The sequence below is a fragment of the Onychomys torridus genome, chromosome 3 (genome assembly GCF_903995425.1).
Source record: "Onychomys torridus chromosome 3, mOncTor1.1, whole genome shotgun sequence".
Classification (NCBI taxonomy): domain Eukaryota; kingdom Metazoa; phylum Chordata; class Mammalia; order Rodentia; family Cricetidae; genus Onychomys; species Onychomys torridus.
Window position 1 is genome coordinate 56,906,543 of NC_050445.1, and position 17,716 is coordinate 56,924,258.

The 17,716-nt window shown below is 37.1% G+C and overlaps 1 protein-coding gene across 4 annotated transcripts in view; it reads right to left on the reverse strand.

The window, feature by feature from the left end:
* The window catches only part of Phf14 (PHD finger protein 14), a 141,429-nt gene that overhangs the window by 19,087 nt on the left and 104,626 nt on the right, over positions 1–17,716 (reverse strand). For 3 of the 4 annotated variants that reach the window (XM_036181779.1, XM_036181777.1, XM_036181774.1), the window contains one exon: positions 14,608–14,725. In XM_036181779.1, the coding sequence (XP_036037672.1) occupies positions 14,608–14,725 (118 nt within the window). Of the gene's footprint in view, positions 1–13,052; positions 13,180–14,607; positions 14,726–17,716 lie in introns of those variants that run through there. The other variant, XM_036181775.1, reaches the window with a different exon arrangement.

The following is a 17,716-nucleotide window of genomic DNA, read 5'->3' on the forward strand; positions in this document are numbered from 1 at the left end:
AAAGAAATATTTTCCTCTGAAATTTTAGCACTACAGATGTGGTTTTAATCCACTGTCCACTGTATATAGAACTGAACTTCATATATAAAAATATATAAACCTTAACTATTTTATTGTAATGCTGAGTACAAGGTTAAGAATGACTAAATATAATTTAAGGCAGGATTGAGACAACTTTCAATGAAGAAACCAAAGAATTTCTCCATCCTTATGGCTATGGCGAAATGGCAAAAACAAAACAAACAAACAAACAGCTCCTAACCATGCCAATCCTCCACTGTCTTTTTAAGAAGGTAAAACAAGTAACCTTGTAAATCACTTACACCACCTATTCTCCAGTTCCGAATACTGACAATTCTGATATGCTGGCCACATTCATAACACAGAGAACTAGGGAGGACATATTGCTTGTCAGTAACCATGATTAAAGATGGAGAACGAAGAGATGAAATAGCTTGCAGAGGCAAAAAGGCTAACCACTACTTGTCAGTCGATGGGAGTATGCAGAGCGGGAAAGTCTTTGAGGCTGCCTCTGAGAAAGACACTCATTTGAAACACTAGCAGACTGAACCACGCAGCCCCCCACTACCTACCATACAGCCTCGGCACTATGGAAGTCGGAACAGCTGCTGGCAGTATTCAACCTTGTCAAACTGACCTTAGTGTTATGAAAAATGAAGGATTTTAAAATACAGAAAATTGCAAAACATTTTACAAATACAAAAAAATTTACAAAGAAAAGTCAGGAAGCTAGTTTTGACAAATGATGAGAAATTAAACTACTGTTAACGGTGTTACCTCCATGAAAAGAAACAAGCTTACTATTTCTGTCTCCCCCTGCCTGCCTTCTGTTTTGAAAACCATCTGACTTTAACAAGACACATCCAAATGTATCAGAAGTTAATTCTTGATCAATTTTCATACATCATCCTTTACCTTGGTCAGCCAGCTGAAAATTATGTAAGCCATAAATTAGCTTTAAACAAGCTTGGAATCAGGCTGGAACTGGTTTTCGAATTAAAGAGCCTTCAGTATATTACAAGGTGCTGTCATTTTATTACCCCAATCAATTTTGTGTGGCCTGAGGTAGAAGGAAAATGAACGCTGTCTTCATTTGCAATGGGTTTATCTCCTACAGCAGGCTCTGGAAACATAACTGCAGCAATGAATTGAAAGCTAAGGTTACATTTAACATTGCCAATGCAGAAAATTGTTATTCCTTAACAAAGTTTGAGCTCCAATGGAAAAAAAAGACAGAACATTTCCAATAATAACAATTAAGTCAACCTAGTATTTAAATAAATTTAAATGGCCTTCCAAAAAAGGGTAAAAACACAGGAAGTGCCATTCTCAGTGTTTCAGGAGTATTAAATAATTTATCGGTATCTATTTCAACCTTAATCTCAATGAAGAAAACATTTTATTTGTTTTTCTTATGGACAAGTGCAGTCAGACAGAACCTAGATACTTGTCAGCCTATCCCTCACTCCCCCTAGACTCTAAACAAGCAAAGGAGCCTCCGAAAGCTTGACAAGTAGACATCTATTACTGTCTCAGGAGACTGAGGCAGAGAGATGACCTCACTGGCTTTCTTACCCAGTTTTCTCAACAATTTGGTTCTGAGACTGTACCACTGGACACACATAGCATAGGGGCATCAAGTGTATCCAAGAGACTAACTGTTCAGGAAATAATGCATCACACTGAGCTGGCATAGTTTTACATACCTGTAATCTCAACACCTGAGAGGCACAGCCAGGGCCGATCAGCAATTCAAAATCTTTTTGGTTACAAAACCAATTTGAGGCTGGCTTGGGCAACATGAGACCCTATTTTAAAAACCCAAACAACAATAACAACAAAACCAAACCAAGTAGTACAGATAAAACCAAGGTAAGAGACCAGAGGGGCCACCAGGTGAATTCAGAGGTGAGTTTCCCCATCAGTGAAAATCACAGTTTTGTGCGGCTAATCTCATAGAACACGGAAAATAAGAAATGTTTCTGTCTTTGTCAGGATTTCCTCCACCTGACATCGGAAGGTTTCCTTCTGGAGTGTGAATTTCACAAAATGGTTCCACATGTCTGTATTTTAGCACTGACCTCACTATTAATCACTGGATTTATCAAGTAACAATATAATTACTTCTGAAGATCTTGATAGAGTCAACTAATAAATGTTGGCAGCCAGAGCACTCACTGGCCACTGCTGACCTGGACATCATTCATTAACAATCTGTGTAAGTTGGTACTTACCATGAATCTCTAAGCTAATCTCTAAACTCAATAAAAAAATTTAAGGCATTTGGGCATTTGGACTAGAATAATAATCTAATTATTTAACCATATAAGAGACAGTAAAATGAATTTAGTAGTTTCTTTCTTTCCTTTTTATTCTAAAAAGAAAAAAAATCATGCTTTTTATTCAATCACACAATCAAGTCATATCTAACAAAATATATTACACAAATATCATTTTTAAAGCCTTGCGATCCCTGCTCGGGAGTGGAAACATGGAACTGAACCAGCTGAGGGGCAGGGCGGCCTAGTTTGCTTCACAAGTTCCAGGACAAATGAGAGACTGCCTCAAAAAAAAAAAGGTGTAGGGCTCTCCAGGAATGGCCACCTGAGGCTGCCCTCTGGCATTTACATGTGTGCATATATATTCACGTGCATATACTTGCATACACACAAGCACCTGCATGCACAGAAAATGACAAAAACTATTAGGGATGGGTGATTAAGATTCTAAACAAATTAGACATTAGCTGGTTCATTGATGGATTGCTCATCTTAAATTTAGAAAAATTTCCAAGCAATCTTTTTCATGGGATTTAGCCCAACTACAGTGGATTTTAAATTCTTACTCATGACTGGAATTCCTGGCACTGATAAAATCCATGTGTACAATTAGGGTAGTAGATTTAAAGTGTTGCATACAATTAGAAGGTACAAATAAAGTAAAGCAGGAACTGAGGGACCAGAAGCACTGTGTTCAGCTCCAAGAATTAAAAACATTTTTTTTGTTATTGTGCATAATAAGCCATTTGAAGGAAACTATGACAGCTATTTCTGTGAAATACTATAGCATAAACTTTTAATGTCAAGAGTTATATATAATTATCTTATTATAGTCCAACATAAAACAGAAGGTTCTGCACAGCTCATGAATAATGTGTAGGTTTTGATCCAATAAATTATGTGTCACATGGTAAACACACAGCATTTCTAGAAAGACAAGGAAACACATAAATGGGCTACAGCTTCCTGTACAATTTTTTTCTCCCAGGTTAATTATGCACCTTTAGACAAACCTGGCATCCTTGAAAAAGTAAGACTAAATTTCTATTTTAAAAATGTTTGCGATAATTGTTATATATTAACAGAAATGCTGAGTGAACCAGGTAGAAACAGAAATGATTTTAGAAATCTATAGTTTTTAAATGTGCTGAACAGATATTTTCTTCTCTTTTATCTTTTCTGCATATCTGGGTCATGGTTGGCATAGATTTATGCTCCAGACATCTTTTGTACATCAGTAAATAGCCTGAGGCCTCTAAAGCACAATCCAGGACTTGTATTACTTATATACTCCCCTTTGGCAAAATAAAGCTTTAAAAGTAATTTAAAGAATAGCTTAGCCAGAAGCTGGCCTGTGGAGAAGCAGACAGTTAAAATATTATAAAAGGTATGCTTAACAGCGGGGTCTTTGTCTTCAAGGGAATACAGAAAAACCCTACCATAGGAGTTTCCAGTCTAGCTTGGAAAGTTAACCTGGACACAAATGATAACAGGGCAAAGAAACTCCTGCTAAATGTCAAAAAAACAAAAAAACATCCAGACAAACAAAAACCCAGAACAGCCTTACAAAAGAAGCATACAAGAAATCCAGTCTAGTCCTGACCATTATAAACTAGGATCTAAGCTGGATACTATGGTTTGAACATGACATTTTTCATCTAAGGGTCCCATGCTGCATGCTTGGCAGTGTGGAGTAGTAGAACAAGTAAGGTCTAAGGTCTTTTAGGCCATGAACTGCACAGTTCCCAGTGGGAAATGATGCCGTTCTCATCCTTGCTAGTTCTCATGAGAAGATTGCTACAAAAGAGGAAGTCTGACTCTAGAGTCTGGTACAGATCTCTCTCTAGAAGTTCCCACTTCTGTGACGTCATCTACCATGAGATTCCTCCACCGTAGCTGAAACAATGCTACTGTTAGGACCCTGAATTTCTTTGATTTTTCAATAAATTTATTTATTTAGCTATTTATTTTACTTTACACCCTCCTCCTGTCCTCCCAGTCCTTCCTCCCTGCCCCTGCCCCTCAACTCTGTTCCAACCACCCGCAATCCACTCCTTCTCTGTTTCTGTTTAGGAAAGGGCAGGTCTCTCCGAGTATCAACATAACATGGTATATCAAGTTGCAGTAAGACTAAGCACCTTTCCATGTATTAAAGTTGGGCAAGGTGACCCAGTATGAGGAATAGGGTCCCCAAAACCAGTAAACTAGTCAGAGACAGCTCCTGTCCCCACTGTTAGGAGTTCCGCAAGAGGCAAGCTACACAGTTGTAACATATATGCAGAGAACCTAGGTCAGTCCCATGCAGTCTCCCTGGTTGTCAGTTCAGTCTCTATGAGCCCCCTACAAGCCCAGGTTAGTTGATACTGTGAGTTTTCTTGAGGTGTCCTTAATCCCTCTGGCTCCTAGAATCCTTATCCCCTGCTTCTGCAAGAATCCCTGAACTCTGCCTACTGTTTGGCTGTGGGTCTACATCTGTTTCCATCAGAGGATGAAGCCTCTCTGATGACAATTGGGCTAGGCACCAATCTGGTCATGGGAGGTGGCCAGTTCAGGCTACGTATCTACTACTAGGAGTCTTAACTGGGGTCACCCTGGTAGATTCTTGGGTGATTCCCTTGTGCTAGATTTTTACTTGGAGACCCTAAACTTTTTAAAGTGACAGCCAAGAAAACTTTCTTTATGAAGTAATTTGCTCCAAGTATTTTATTATAACAACATAAATGAACAACTATGCTGGACATTCCACTTAAAACAACCAACCCTGAGGAGGCACTGTGTAACATGAATCCTAATGGGAAGAAGGGAGAAGAAAAGAGGGACATTAGGGAAGAGAATGAAGCTGAAGGATGGGAAGAGAGGAAGGAGGGAAGGAAGAGGGGGACAGATGGCTCTTTCTAGCTTTTCTTCCTTTCCTGGATTTTCTGATCTGGAGTATGAAATGTGATCTTTAAAAAAGGACTGGAGAAAGCGTACAGCCTATCTCAATGAGAACAGAAATTTAAGTATGGAGAAAAAAGGAAGGGGCCCTTTTCCCTGAGAAAGAAAAGAAGACTGAGATATGAAGAGACATTTTTCCCCCTTTGAGACAGGGTCTGACTATGTAGCGCTTGATGGATTGGAGCTCTAGGGACCAGGCCAGCCTCAAACTCACAGTCTGCCTCTTTATCCTGGGCCAGCCTCAAACTCACTGTCTGCCTCTTTATCCTGAGCGTTCAGATTAAAGGTATGCACCACTCTGTCTGGCCTGGGCAAGGATTTTTATAAACTACACAGCATTCTCCCTTCTTGTGAAAACTATTTTGTTCATTTTCTTAAACTGTCTTAGAGTGAAACTAAATTAATTATATTTAAAGGAGTGGCAGGATAGATACTAACAGTGAATTTTAAGCTGACTTATTAAGGAACAGTGGCTGTTGAGCACTCTTGCAACTACTTAATTATATTAACAAAATAAAGTTTAATACCTTATACCCACAACTTGCTACATGCTACCATACATCCTGAGAGCAGATTTATAAATACAGCTGATAACCTGAACTTACAATTTTAAAAATAACAATAGTATGCGATTTTAAAAGTTGACAAAACAGTAAACCTTTCAAGAACTCAAATGGCTCAGAAGTAGCTACATATGGCAGGTAAATGCCTATAAACCAGCTTTCTGATGGAAGAGAAAGAAGGAGTAGGTATTCAAGGTCATCCAACTATAATGAGTTCAAGAGCAACTAGAATTAGATGAGATCCTCTCTCAAAGGCAACAACACAACCCCCCCCCCAAAAAAAAAAAAAAAAAACAAACAGGAAAAAAAAAGGAACTGAGAAAAGAACATACTGCTGACAAAAAAGCTTTGATGCAGCTCGAGTTTTCAAAACGACTCTAAAAGAAAAAGAAAATCACCTCTATAGGAATACTGTAAAGAGTTCTCAAACCAACGAAGCACATAATCATCTATGGCCATTATTTAAGGTACATTTAATAAAAATATAACTTCAATGAAAGTGTAACACTAACATAAACCTTTAAAAAATCTTCAAAGAAAATACTGAGGTTGCATCTTCAGGGATCAGAAATTAGGTTTAGCATACAAAAAAGTCCTAAGGAAATAAAGGAACAACACATTAAACCTACAATTTATAGATATCTCAAATTAGAAAAATGTCACTGAGCTAGGACATAAATGTGAACAGTATAGAATGAAAACATGTGTATGTATATATATGTATGTATATATACATATATATGTATGTATATACACACATATATACATACACATACATATGTATATGTGTATATATGTATGTATATACACACACATATATATACATATACATACATATGTATGAGTGTGTGTATATATATATAGTTTTAGTGACAAAAGATGGGGCCTATTATCTGACTATGGCTAAGGAACAAAAGAGTTAACACAATACCAGCAAGTTAACCCAAATGAGCCAGAATGGCATTACATTTAGTATTTAGTTCACTTACAAACAAGGTATAATTTTAAAATAAGAAAATTTGTGACTGCCAACCTGAACAGTGAAGAAAGCCCATGAGCCCTCAGCCCTACACAAAGAACTACAGATAACTGAATAGAGTGGGAACTGGGAGAGGTAGTCCTCTCCCGGAAAAAAATACACCAATTGGCTGCACAGTGCCAAACTGTCAGCCCTGAAAACATACATACAAGTAAGGTCAGAAGGACTCATTTATTTAGGGACATAAATGCATATGTGCATACAATGACAACTGATGAAAAAAGAGGTCATGAATTTGAAAGAGAGCTGTGAAGGTTAATAGGAGGGCTTGGAGGGAAAAAAGAGAAGGGAGATATATTGCAATTAAAATACAATCTCAAAAATAAACAAAAATAGAAATTTTATTGCAAAGGAAAGCTAATAGTAAAAATAAGAAACCACCAAATTATGTCAGTGTGTATAGAAAGTGGCTGATACTACACAAATCAGAATGTCTTTGCAAAGAGACTGAATGTGGTCTGGCCAGCTTTTGTCTGATTTCAACTTTACAACTAGGACAACATTAAACAGTAAGATTTGGTTCAGCTAAAATACAGTGTTATTTTAGACCATCATCTTCGTCCAAGCTTGACAGTTAATAAACCTTCCATATTGTCTGTCAGTAAGCACCTGCCTCAGCACAGACACCGGCTCACTAAAGAAGGGCCTTCTATTTGTTTCATTTGTGACACTAGGTTTATTCCCCTATATGTTCCATGGAGCAAAGCAAATCCCACTTAGTGAAAAGGTATTTTCCCTTTTCTTATTACTAGACATGTTTATTTGCAATGAAGCAATATCTGAGCTTTTACATTATTAAATCCTAAAAAGGCTTTAGGATTTTTTATCTGGAACATGCAATAAAAGGGTGAGGCCAAGTTAATCTATGTAGAAAGTCTGAGACCAGCTGTCCTGACTTTGCCAAACAAGTGTTGAGATTGCAGGCACGTGCCACTCTTCCACTTGATGTATACAGTTCTTATAAAAAAATTCTTCAAACCCAGCAGTGACACTTAGACAATGAGCCTATATCAACAGCACATCCTTTTATTGCATCTTGTTTCAAGTACTTTTAAGCAGAGGACTGGGGAAACTGTTCTAGCAGATTATTCTAGAAACAGAATAAATATATAGAGGTAAACATATTTGTAGACTGTTTTTGAGGTGAATTATAAAAATAGGAAGTAGTGTCCATGCCCACCCATCCACCCACCCCCACTTACATGCTCCTATCGGGTCTGAATGGAAGTCAGAGGTTAACTTTCAGGAGTAGGCTCCTTCATTCTATCTTGCTGAGGGAAGTCTCTTTTGCTATTCTGTCTCATTGCATACCACTGGCTAACTGGCCTGTGAGCTTCCAGGCAATTTTCCTTTTCCTACCTCCCATTTCATTGTAGGAATACTGGGATTACAGATTTATGCTCAAGTGTCTGACTTTTTCCATAGACTCTAGGATAGAACCTAGGGATATGTTATCTGGATTGCCCACCCAGTGCCTTTACCCTAAGGAGCCATCTCACTGGCCCTAAAAAATCTTAAACCCATCCTTGGCTTTGTGTGTGTGTGTGTGTGTGTGTGTGTGTGTGTGTGTGTGTGTGTGCGTGCGTGTGCGTGTGCGTGTGTGTGTGTGTGTTTGAGACAGGGTTTCTCTGTGTGGTTTTGGTGCCTGTCCTGGATCTCACTCTGTAGACCAGGCTGGCCTCGAACTCACAGAGATCTGTTTGCCTCTGCCTCCCATGTGCTGGGATTAAAGGCGTGCGTCACCACTGCCCAGCCTTAGCTGATATTTTTAAATTTAATGTATTTTACATTTTCATCTCAGTTTCCAGCTAAAAGTTCAATAAATTAAAAGGAACTAATATGTTTTCAAAGTCTTGGAAACATTCTTCACCTGTTACTGCAGCCATGCTTTCAGTTAAAAAAAAAAAGTTTCTGAGTTCCCTCATATATTCACATCACTTAGATTTTGTCCTACTATTCCTATTAAGACTTGACAAAATCGTTGCTTAAATCATGATCTGCTAAGTAATTCAGAGGACCACCATTCTGCATTTAACATAAAATATAAAGTACTGATGTTAAAAAATGTCAACTTTTCAGAAATAATATACAATACATTTAGAAAAGTACACGATAGGATAATATGAAATTTTAGTAGTTAAGAGAACCATCAATGTCCTGGTTTAAAAATGTGTTAATTATAAGGATAGCTCACTGCCTCTTAACTCTAGGAAGAAATGTATATTTTTCTGCATGTAAATTTACACATGGTCTCACACTATTTAATGTGACGCTCTGAAAGAAACAAGGAAACTCTACTTGGTATGTAAAAAGGCAAAGGCAGAAGCAGGGATTTGTACTTCGAATTGCTTGATAAAAACATCCTCTCTTTCTCTCTCTCACACACATACAGATTTTTACAAATCTTGACTGATGAAAAAGTAAATCAAAAAAACCCAGCAAAAATTAGTGAAGAGTATTCGGTGAGGTCTAATCGCTGTGTACAAATGCCAGAACCACCACATCAGGAGAGTGAAGTGGTGTTTTACATGAAAATGACTTCTCTTTTAGTCATGCTAAATTCAGAAACTTAAAACCCAACCTGTATTCATATAAAATACCAGAGGTCAAATGAATAGTTAAAGTATTAGAAAGTCCTTTTTATGGATCAGTTATAAGCTTCAAATTTAAAAGAACTTTTAAGGATACATCATTCTAATTTTATATTTTTCATAAATCTTCACAATACATAAAATTCAGACATTCAATCACCCATATTACTAAATTCAATTAAATGTGCTTGTTTAATGTATTGTAGCAAGATACTCCTTGGGGAGACTGTTCTATTAAGTTCCCAAAGAGGCACAAATGTCGAAATTACCTTAACTTGAAAATAAATACATTGCTATTTGGTTCTTATCTATCAGTTACAGAATTTCAAATTGCTCATTGCAAACAAAGGTATAAAATAAAACATTTTAAAAACTAATTCTCCTACTCTGACATTTTATTACAAATGGTCATCAAGAAATGCCAATTGTGTTAGGTATGTAAAACATACGTGGTTCTAGAGACACTAGCTGTAGAGAATGCGGCCAGCCAAAGAAACGAGAGAAAGAAACGAGAGCTAGTAAAAGAAACCCATCCTGGCCCTGAAGGGGGAGCTAGTAAAAACAAACAAACAAACAAAAAAAACAACAGCAAACAAACAAACAAACAAACACCCACTCTGGATCTGAGACCAGAGCCAGTGAAAGGAAACACTTTAGCCCTAAACCCAGAACCTAAGAAACATACTCTGACCTTGAAACCAGTACCAAGAAACACACTTTGTCCCTAGAATCAGAGTCCGTGTAACAAATATGCCCTGGCCCTAAAATTAGAGCCCAAGGCTAAAGGACCAGTGAAAGAGACACAGTTCAGCCCTGAAATCAGAGCCGTCCCTACACTTGACCAAAGAAACTAACCGATCCCTGAGCAGGAAAACTAACCAATCTCTGAGCAGAAAAATCTTCTCCCTGGAGAAACTCCACCCCTAAGAACTCATATAAAAAAGCCTTTCTGCCTGTTCAGTTGTTACTGTGCTTTCCCACCCTGACAGAGACAACCACTCTCCTGGACTTTTCCTTCCCAAATAAATCTCTTTTTTTCTTAAAAAAGTCTTGGCAGAACAGAGGAACCTTTCTGAGACTTTCCCTTAGTGGGTGGGGATTGGGGATAGAGGACTAAGCAAGGCTGAGCAGAAAAATTAACAACTTTTCGCCAGAGCCAGAGGAGATTGCTACATTTCTTAAAGGGTTTCCCCTTTAGCAGAGTTCAGCAAAAGAAGCAACTCCTGGCCAGAGAGAAGCAGTGGAGCTCTGCTGGGAAGCCCCCTCAGGTAGGGGAGAGCAGAGCAAAGCTCCACTGTACTGGCTCTCTAGGAGAGGAGCAGGATTGCTCTATCCTGCAGGGAGACCATCCCCCACCACACCCCAGCTCCAGGTATCACGTGACTTCTGGACAAGCCAGGATAGCTTTCCCTCCAGAGGTGAGCTGTCCTACTGTGTGACTCCAGCCTCCAGAGGTGTCCTGTTGCAGTTCCAGGTAAAGCCTGACTTCTCAACAAGTCAGGAGACCTTCCCCTCCAGAGCTGTAACGTTCACACTAACAGAAGAAACTTAGAAAAAGGGTTGGGGATTTAGCTCAGTGGTAGAGCGCTTGCCTAGCAAGCACAAGGCCCTGGGTTCGATCCTCAGCCTCCCCCCCCCCCCCCCCCAAAAAAAAAAAACTTAGAAAAGATTTCTATGCATAAAAGTTCAGAATTTATTACTGTTATACACATTTAAACTGTGTTGTGTATAAGTGTAACACACAAGAAAGACAAAGGAAGAGTCAATCAAAGAGAAGACACCATGCTTGGACAGCTCATCCTATGGTAAGCAGATAGTGACCTGTCTACAGTGTTCCTAAAAAAAAAAAAAAAAAAAATCTGAACAAGGTTGAAATGACAGAAAAGTAACAGATGTAGTTAGTCACTGTACTTGTACCTCAATCTGCAGTGAGACCTATGAATAATATGACCTGGAAAGCCACTTTAAAAGAAATATTTACATTCAATAAACAATGTCAGATCTCAACACAGTTGTTGAGATCTCTATCAAGGATGGCCTGGGAAGGATTGAACAATTCTTTTAAGAACACAATCCTAAGTCTAGTTTATATCATACACGCAAATGGGTGTACTTAAGTATGTGTGCACATGCCGGGCCCAGAGGCAGATGCCATCTCTCTTTCCCTACCATGACTTGCTAAGTAAATCCAGAACTCACTATTTTGGATAGAATGTCTGGCCAGCAAGTTCCAGGAATCTGCCAGTCTCTACCCCTCCCAGTGCTAGGGTTACAGATACAAGATGCCATCCCAGGCTTTTTTTGTGGATTCTGGAGATCTGAGCTCACGTCCTCATGATTAACTGCACAGTATGAACTTTACCTAGTGAGCCATCTCTCCACCTGTATCTGTGATATTCTTATTGAAGAGGCATATCACAAATATTAGAAAACTGTATATAAAATAAATGCCCCATGTTTAATAAAAACTGATAAGTATGAAAGTTAAGGAAATACTAAGGAATTGTCCATAACTAGCAACAAGGAAATATGAAAACTAAATTAAACGTGTGATCCTATCAGGACTATTCTGTAATAAAGGGTATTACTGAGATAGAAAATCTGAGTGAAACTGAGGATGAGATGGGAATGCATCAATATAAGCTTTCTGATTTTTGTTGGTTATATTTGTAAATGTAGGACGACATGAAAACACTGCAAGATTTAAGACAGAGGTGTGATTATATCTTTAGAAAGACTACTTTGTTAAAGGATGTTTACTATTTAAGTACATGCATGAAATGAATATACTAAATTATTCACCAATTGTAAAAACATTAAGTATGTTTGTCATTTAATTTTATGTACCTATTCATTAGTGCTAAAATTCTATAAAACACATACAACATCACACACATACACAAACCCTCACTACTAAATAACAATGTAAGTAAACCTAACAAAACAAAGTCAGTTGTGGTGAAATTGGTATTATAAAAGATAATTGTATTTTTATAAATGTTGTAATTTTATAGAGTGTAGAAATATTTTAAACTTTTTATGCACATTATAAAACATATTTAGGCATGGAAATTAAAACAGAATGTCACATAGAATTAAGTTAAACGTCACTTTGTTTCACACTTCATTTGGAGGTCCCTAGTGAGAAGAACAATAAAAGAGAAATAAGTTTGGGAGAGCTCTTCCGATGGTTTCTAGAGCAGAAGGGACTGTAATGGAATGAGACACCGAAGGCACTAAATTAAGGTACCAGGAAGGAAGGCAACATTTAAACCCTCAGAAGTGATTCACTGTGTCAAATAAAGATGAGGAGGCTTCTGAATGATGCTGGGCATTTGGTTTGAATAAGTAGATGGAAGCAGAAATGCAGAGGAAACATAGATCAGAGGGAGGAAGAAAATACATAGCTTTTCTAGGCACACAGTATTAACTTATGATAGAAACTATCTTGTAAATGACCAAAAATTTGGAAGCTTAAGAAAAAAGTTTCAGAAAGCCTCTGTGTCAAGCCAGAATAAATCTTGACTACTCAAGAATACTTGATTTGACAACATGATAGTTATTATGCATTGATTCAATTTATTAAAAATGGATGGCCATCATACTACAATAAGCATTTACTTTCATTATCTTTATATAAAATAATAATACTGGTAACACACAGCTGATCGGAATGTCCTCATTCAAATACATCCAGCTCTTCTGTAAAATGAGTACAAAGACCAAGAATCTAGCTATTCTTTCACTCACTGTAAAGAAAGAAAAACAAACAAAATATAAACTGCCATAATTTAAGGGTAAAATATTGATACTTTGAAAAACTACAGTTTATTTTAGAAGCTAAACTGTTAAACTTATTTGATATTTATCCTTTATACTTAGCTAAAATAAGTTTATTAAAATTAGATTTTTTAATGATAGGACTCTACAAAACAACTCTAATATATTTATTTTATCTACGAGATAAATTTATCTCTAAGGGAAGGGATGGCCAGACTGCAACCCACAACTCCAGAGAGGCTAGCTAACAGGGGAAGACCCTAGGAGGGACACATGGATGAGACCTACATGAGCGGACTGTATGTGTGTGTGGTGGCAGAGGGCGAGGAGCAGGGCATGAGAACATAGGGAAATGGGATAGAGTGGGAGGGCAGGGAGGAAGATACCATGATAGATGAGGACGTCATGGGAATAGGAAGAGGCAGGGTGCTGGGGAGGTTCTTAGGAATCCACAAGGTTGATCCCACCTTGGTCTGCTGGCAGTAGTCCAGAGGGTGCCTGGACCAGTGACTCTGGTTACCAGACTAGCTAATAACCTGTCATCATAGAGCCTTTGTCCAGTGACAGATGGAGGCAGATGGGGAGGCCAGGCACCAGGCTGAGCTCTGGGAATCCAGTTGATGAGATAGAGGAGAGATACTGCAGGCAAGGGACATCGAGATCATGATGGGAGGACGTGCAGAGATGACCGGCCACACTAGTGGAAGCCCATGAACTGTGGACTGGTGGCTGTGGAGCCCCCATGGGACTGGACTGGGCCCTCTGAATATGGAAGATGGTTGTTTGGCTCAAATTGTTTGGGGGACACCCAGGCAGGGAGATTGGGATCTGTCTCTGGTCTATGGGCAGGCTTCTGGAACCCGGTGCCTGTGGTGTGACACCTTGCACAGCCTTGGTGCAGTGGGAAGGGGCTTGGACCTGCCTAGGCTCAGTGTGCCAGGCTCTGCTGACTCCCCATGGGAGACCTCGATTTGGGGGGTGTGGGGATGCGGGGTGGCTTGGGAAAAAGGGCTGGGGGGTGGGAGGACGGAAGTAGGTGGTCTGTGGATAGCATGTGGAATAGAAAATTTCTTAATAAAGAAAAATGAAAAAAAAGAGAGAAAAATTTATCTTCAAGATAAAATAGGATTCCATTGTTAAGCCCATTGTCTAACAATATTTTTCCCTGCTATACTCTCAAAGTAGTAAAATAGCAGCGACATCATTCTACTATAACATTATGTAATATGCTACAGTAATACAGAGAACATACAAAACAGCTAAATACTCTATAGAGAAAATTTATGTCATTTAATATAGGTTTTTCTTCATCTTTAAAATTAGAGTATATGCTATAATATAGGAAAGTTGTCAAGAGAAAGGACTGAGCCATTTTTCTTTAAGACTTTCACCCTTACCTTAGAAGACGAAGAGTCACATTCCTGACATATCCATCCATAGCCTGTTTGTTTAGGAGATTTTTTCAAAGGAGGATCTAAACAGCCAAAATGGTAGCACAGTCTGCACTCATCACATCTGTAGGGTAAGCAGATTCACAGTGTCTCTAAATATTCACAGTATTTATTAAAAACAAAAGGACAAAGTGTCACATATTACTCTGTTAACACCGAATTCTATGCTTTGCTCAGGAGATTCTGAAATGAATGTTTATAATAAAGGGGATCTAAATCTGAAGTAAATATTGTAGAGGAACATGGAACATAAAATTTGCAGGGCAACTGTCATTGAGAACATTCTGATAATAAAAATGTTAAACATATATGAATGAATATGTGCAAAAAACTAGCAATCAAAAGTTCAATTTTGAACTAATAGAATGAATCATTTGTCCAGTAGACTGTTTACAGATGTCTAAGCTATAATTATTGCCATACAAATTATACTTCATTTCTGTATTTTTCCAATTTAAAGTATACTGTAAGTGAGCTTTCTAACATTTATAGCATGCTAACACAGCCTACAGCAAATACAATCTTTGTATGTTAAATAACAGAATATTTAAATAGACAAGAGGAGACCATTTCAAAATTGAGTACTACTAGCTTTTGTCAACTTCTCTCAGCGCACTTGGTGTTTCAAGTACTCCAAGGACATTTTACACTTGCCATGTTTTGATAGTGTCTTGCCTCATATGATGTACATAATCTAAGAAAACTACCATACCTATTCTTCGTTTCAGACAATCTCATCCTGCTGACAATGAAGAAAAATCTGTATTATTTCAGTGTTTTTAAAAAGAATTTTGCATCAACTGGAATAATAAGACCAAAATGTAACAACCAATATCAAATTGTATACATTTTTCAGAAGGGTTAGCTTCCTGATTTTCTTTGTGTTTTAAATTAAAAAGAAATACTTTTTTTTTCAACCAATTGAATTCTCTTTATTACTCATTTCTCATGGGCTCAAGAGTGTCAAGTCAATTAATTTACAAGCAAAACACCAAGGAAGCAATTTATTAAGCAGACTGCTTGAATACAATACAAAATTCCTATTTAATAAGCATTGGGAAAATACAGAAAGGAGTTAATCTTATGTATATGCCACAGAAAGAAAGAAAACTAACTTTAGGAAATGATCACAATAAAGAAAGCAATAATCTATATTTTAAGTAAAAATTTCTTACCATGTTACAAAAAACATAGCCTCTTAAGGACCCATTTTAGGATTCAAGAGCCAAGTTATCCAGGCACAAAACAGTGTGAGACAGTTACCTGCCATTGCTTATCCATTATTTCTCTACAACTCATTTCTTATCAATGAAATAGTAAATGAACTTTTCTCAAACCTTTGAGACTCAAGAAATTAACCATAATTATAAATTTACTGTAATTCCAGTTACAAGAGTGAATAAAATAAAACAGAACTAATAAATGCTATGCATTTTACCATTGGTTGAAATAAAAGCATCCAAAATATATTAAGAATTTAAAATGTTCAAATACTGTTGCTCTGGCATTTAAAATAAGATTATATAGCTAATTTCAAATGTAAAATAAGAATACCATGTAGTAAGCCTATAGAATTCAGGGTCTTCCTTTCTCAACTGAACTGATTTATATTTCAGTGGCTAGAATTCCCATTACACTATATACTGGGGTACAGAAACCTTAGAAGTATGACTTTTTAAAGCTGATGAGAAGGTCCAAAGTCACAGATAGGAAAGGAACACTGCTTCAAGCACAGGGTCTAATATGTCACTAATCCTTAATGGCAAACTTATAAAGAGTACCATTATTTGGTTTATACCATTATTTGGGATACATAAAATAACATTTCTCTTATCTGCTACAGTGGGATCATTATTCCTTACTGCAGTTGGTACTACATGTCTGTGTCAAGTCTCTAGTTAAAATACCATTCACCTACTGTTTTGTCTGATTTCTTACATTCAATTTTTCAAGTTTTTTGGGATTATTACTTGCTTAAAAACTACCAGCATTGCCTCCTAATATTATCATTATATTTTTACAACAATAATTTTAACAATTTTCTTAAAGGAACTTCTGTATTCAGAATTTAGACCATCAAAACTATTGGGCTTGTGAAAACTGACAATGTTTGGAATGAGGCATCTAAAAATATATTTAAAAATTTAAATGATCCAATACCTGGTCTGGTATTGGTAGCTCTTTCAGAAGATGCTATGAAGCATTTGCTCTTCTGAGATGACCTAATTCTTCCTGACACCTTCATCAGGGTACATTTCAGGATGTCTTTCTCATGATGGTGGACAACTGGGGGTGTTAGGATAGTTTTCTAAGGTCCTTGCTTACTCACCAGGAAGTAAAAGCTGCAACTCCAAGTTTAAATAGCATAAAGCGGTGGTCTCTACCCTTAGGAACCACCAAAATCCAAGAGACAGAAAGAGAAACACAGAGAGAAACACCCCATTTGAAATTAATAGGTTTTCCAAGTAAATAATAAATATAAGATATCCAAAGGAATATTTCAAGTTATTTTCATGTAGAAAAAAATTCATTAATTCTGTTAAATGGAAAGAAATCACAATTTTAGGTACTGGTTATAATTATTACCTAAACAGCAGAGGTTAAACCTAGCAGAATTTGCAAGAATTTGTGTTAACTAAAGGGCCATTGATGAATTTCAGAGATATCATTAAAATCCTCAAAACACAGAATATAGAAGATTAAAATAATAGACCATAATACACATGCATACATACCACTCTGAAATTTTTATCAAAATTTTGCAACTAGCAAATTTTAGCTACATATTTCAAAAAGTAAGTCTATAGTGGCTATATTCTGAAAACTATAAGGGTAAAAACAGTTACTAATCAATTTTACTTAGTTTCTAGTTTTAATAAGTACTTGAACACATTTTAATTCCAGCAACACAATAACACATACTTAATTTGTCAAAATAAAGTGAATAAAAATAAGTTTTCAAAGGAAGTCAATGACCCACAAAAGTATTGTGATATAACACAACATACTTTATTAAACAAAACAAATGTGTATATAATAAAAACATTATTATACC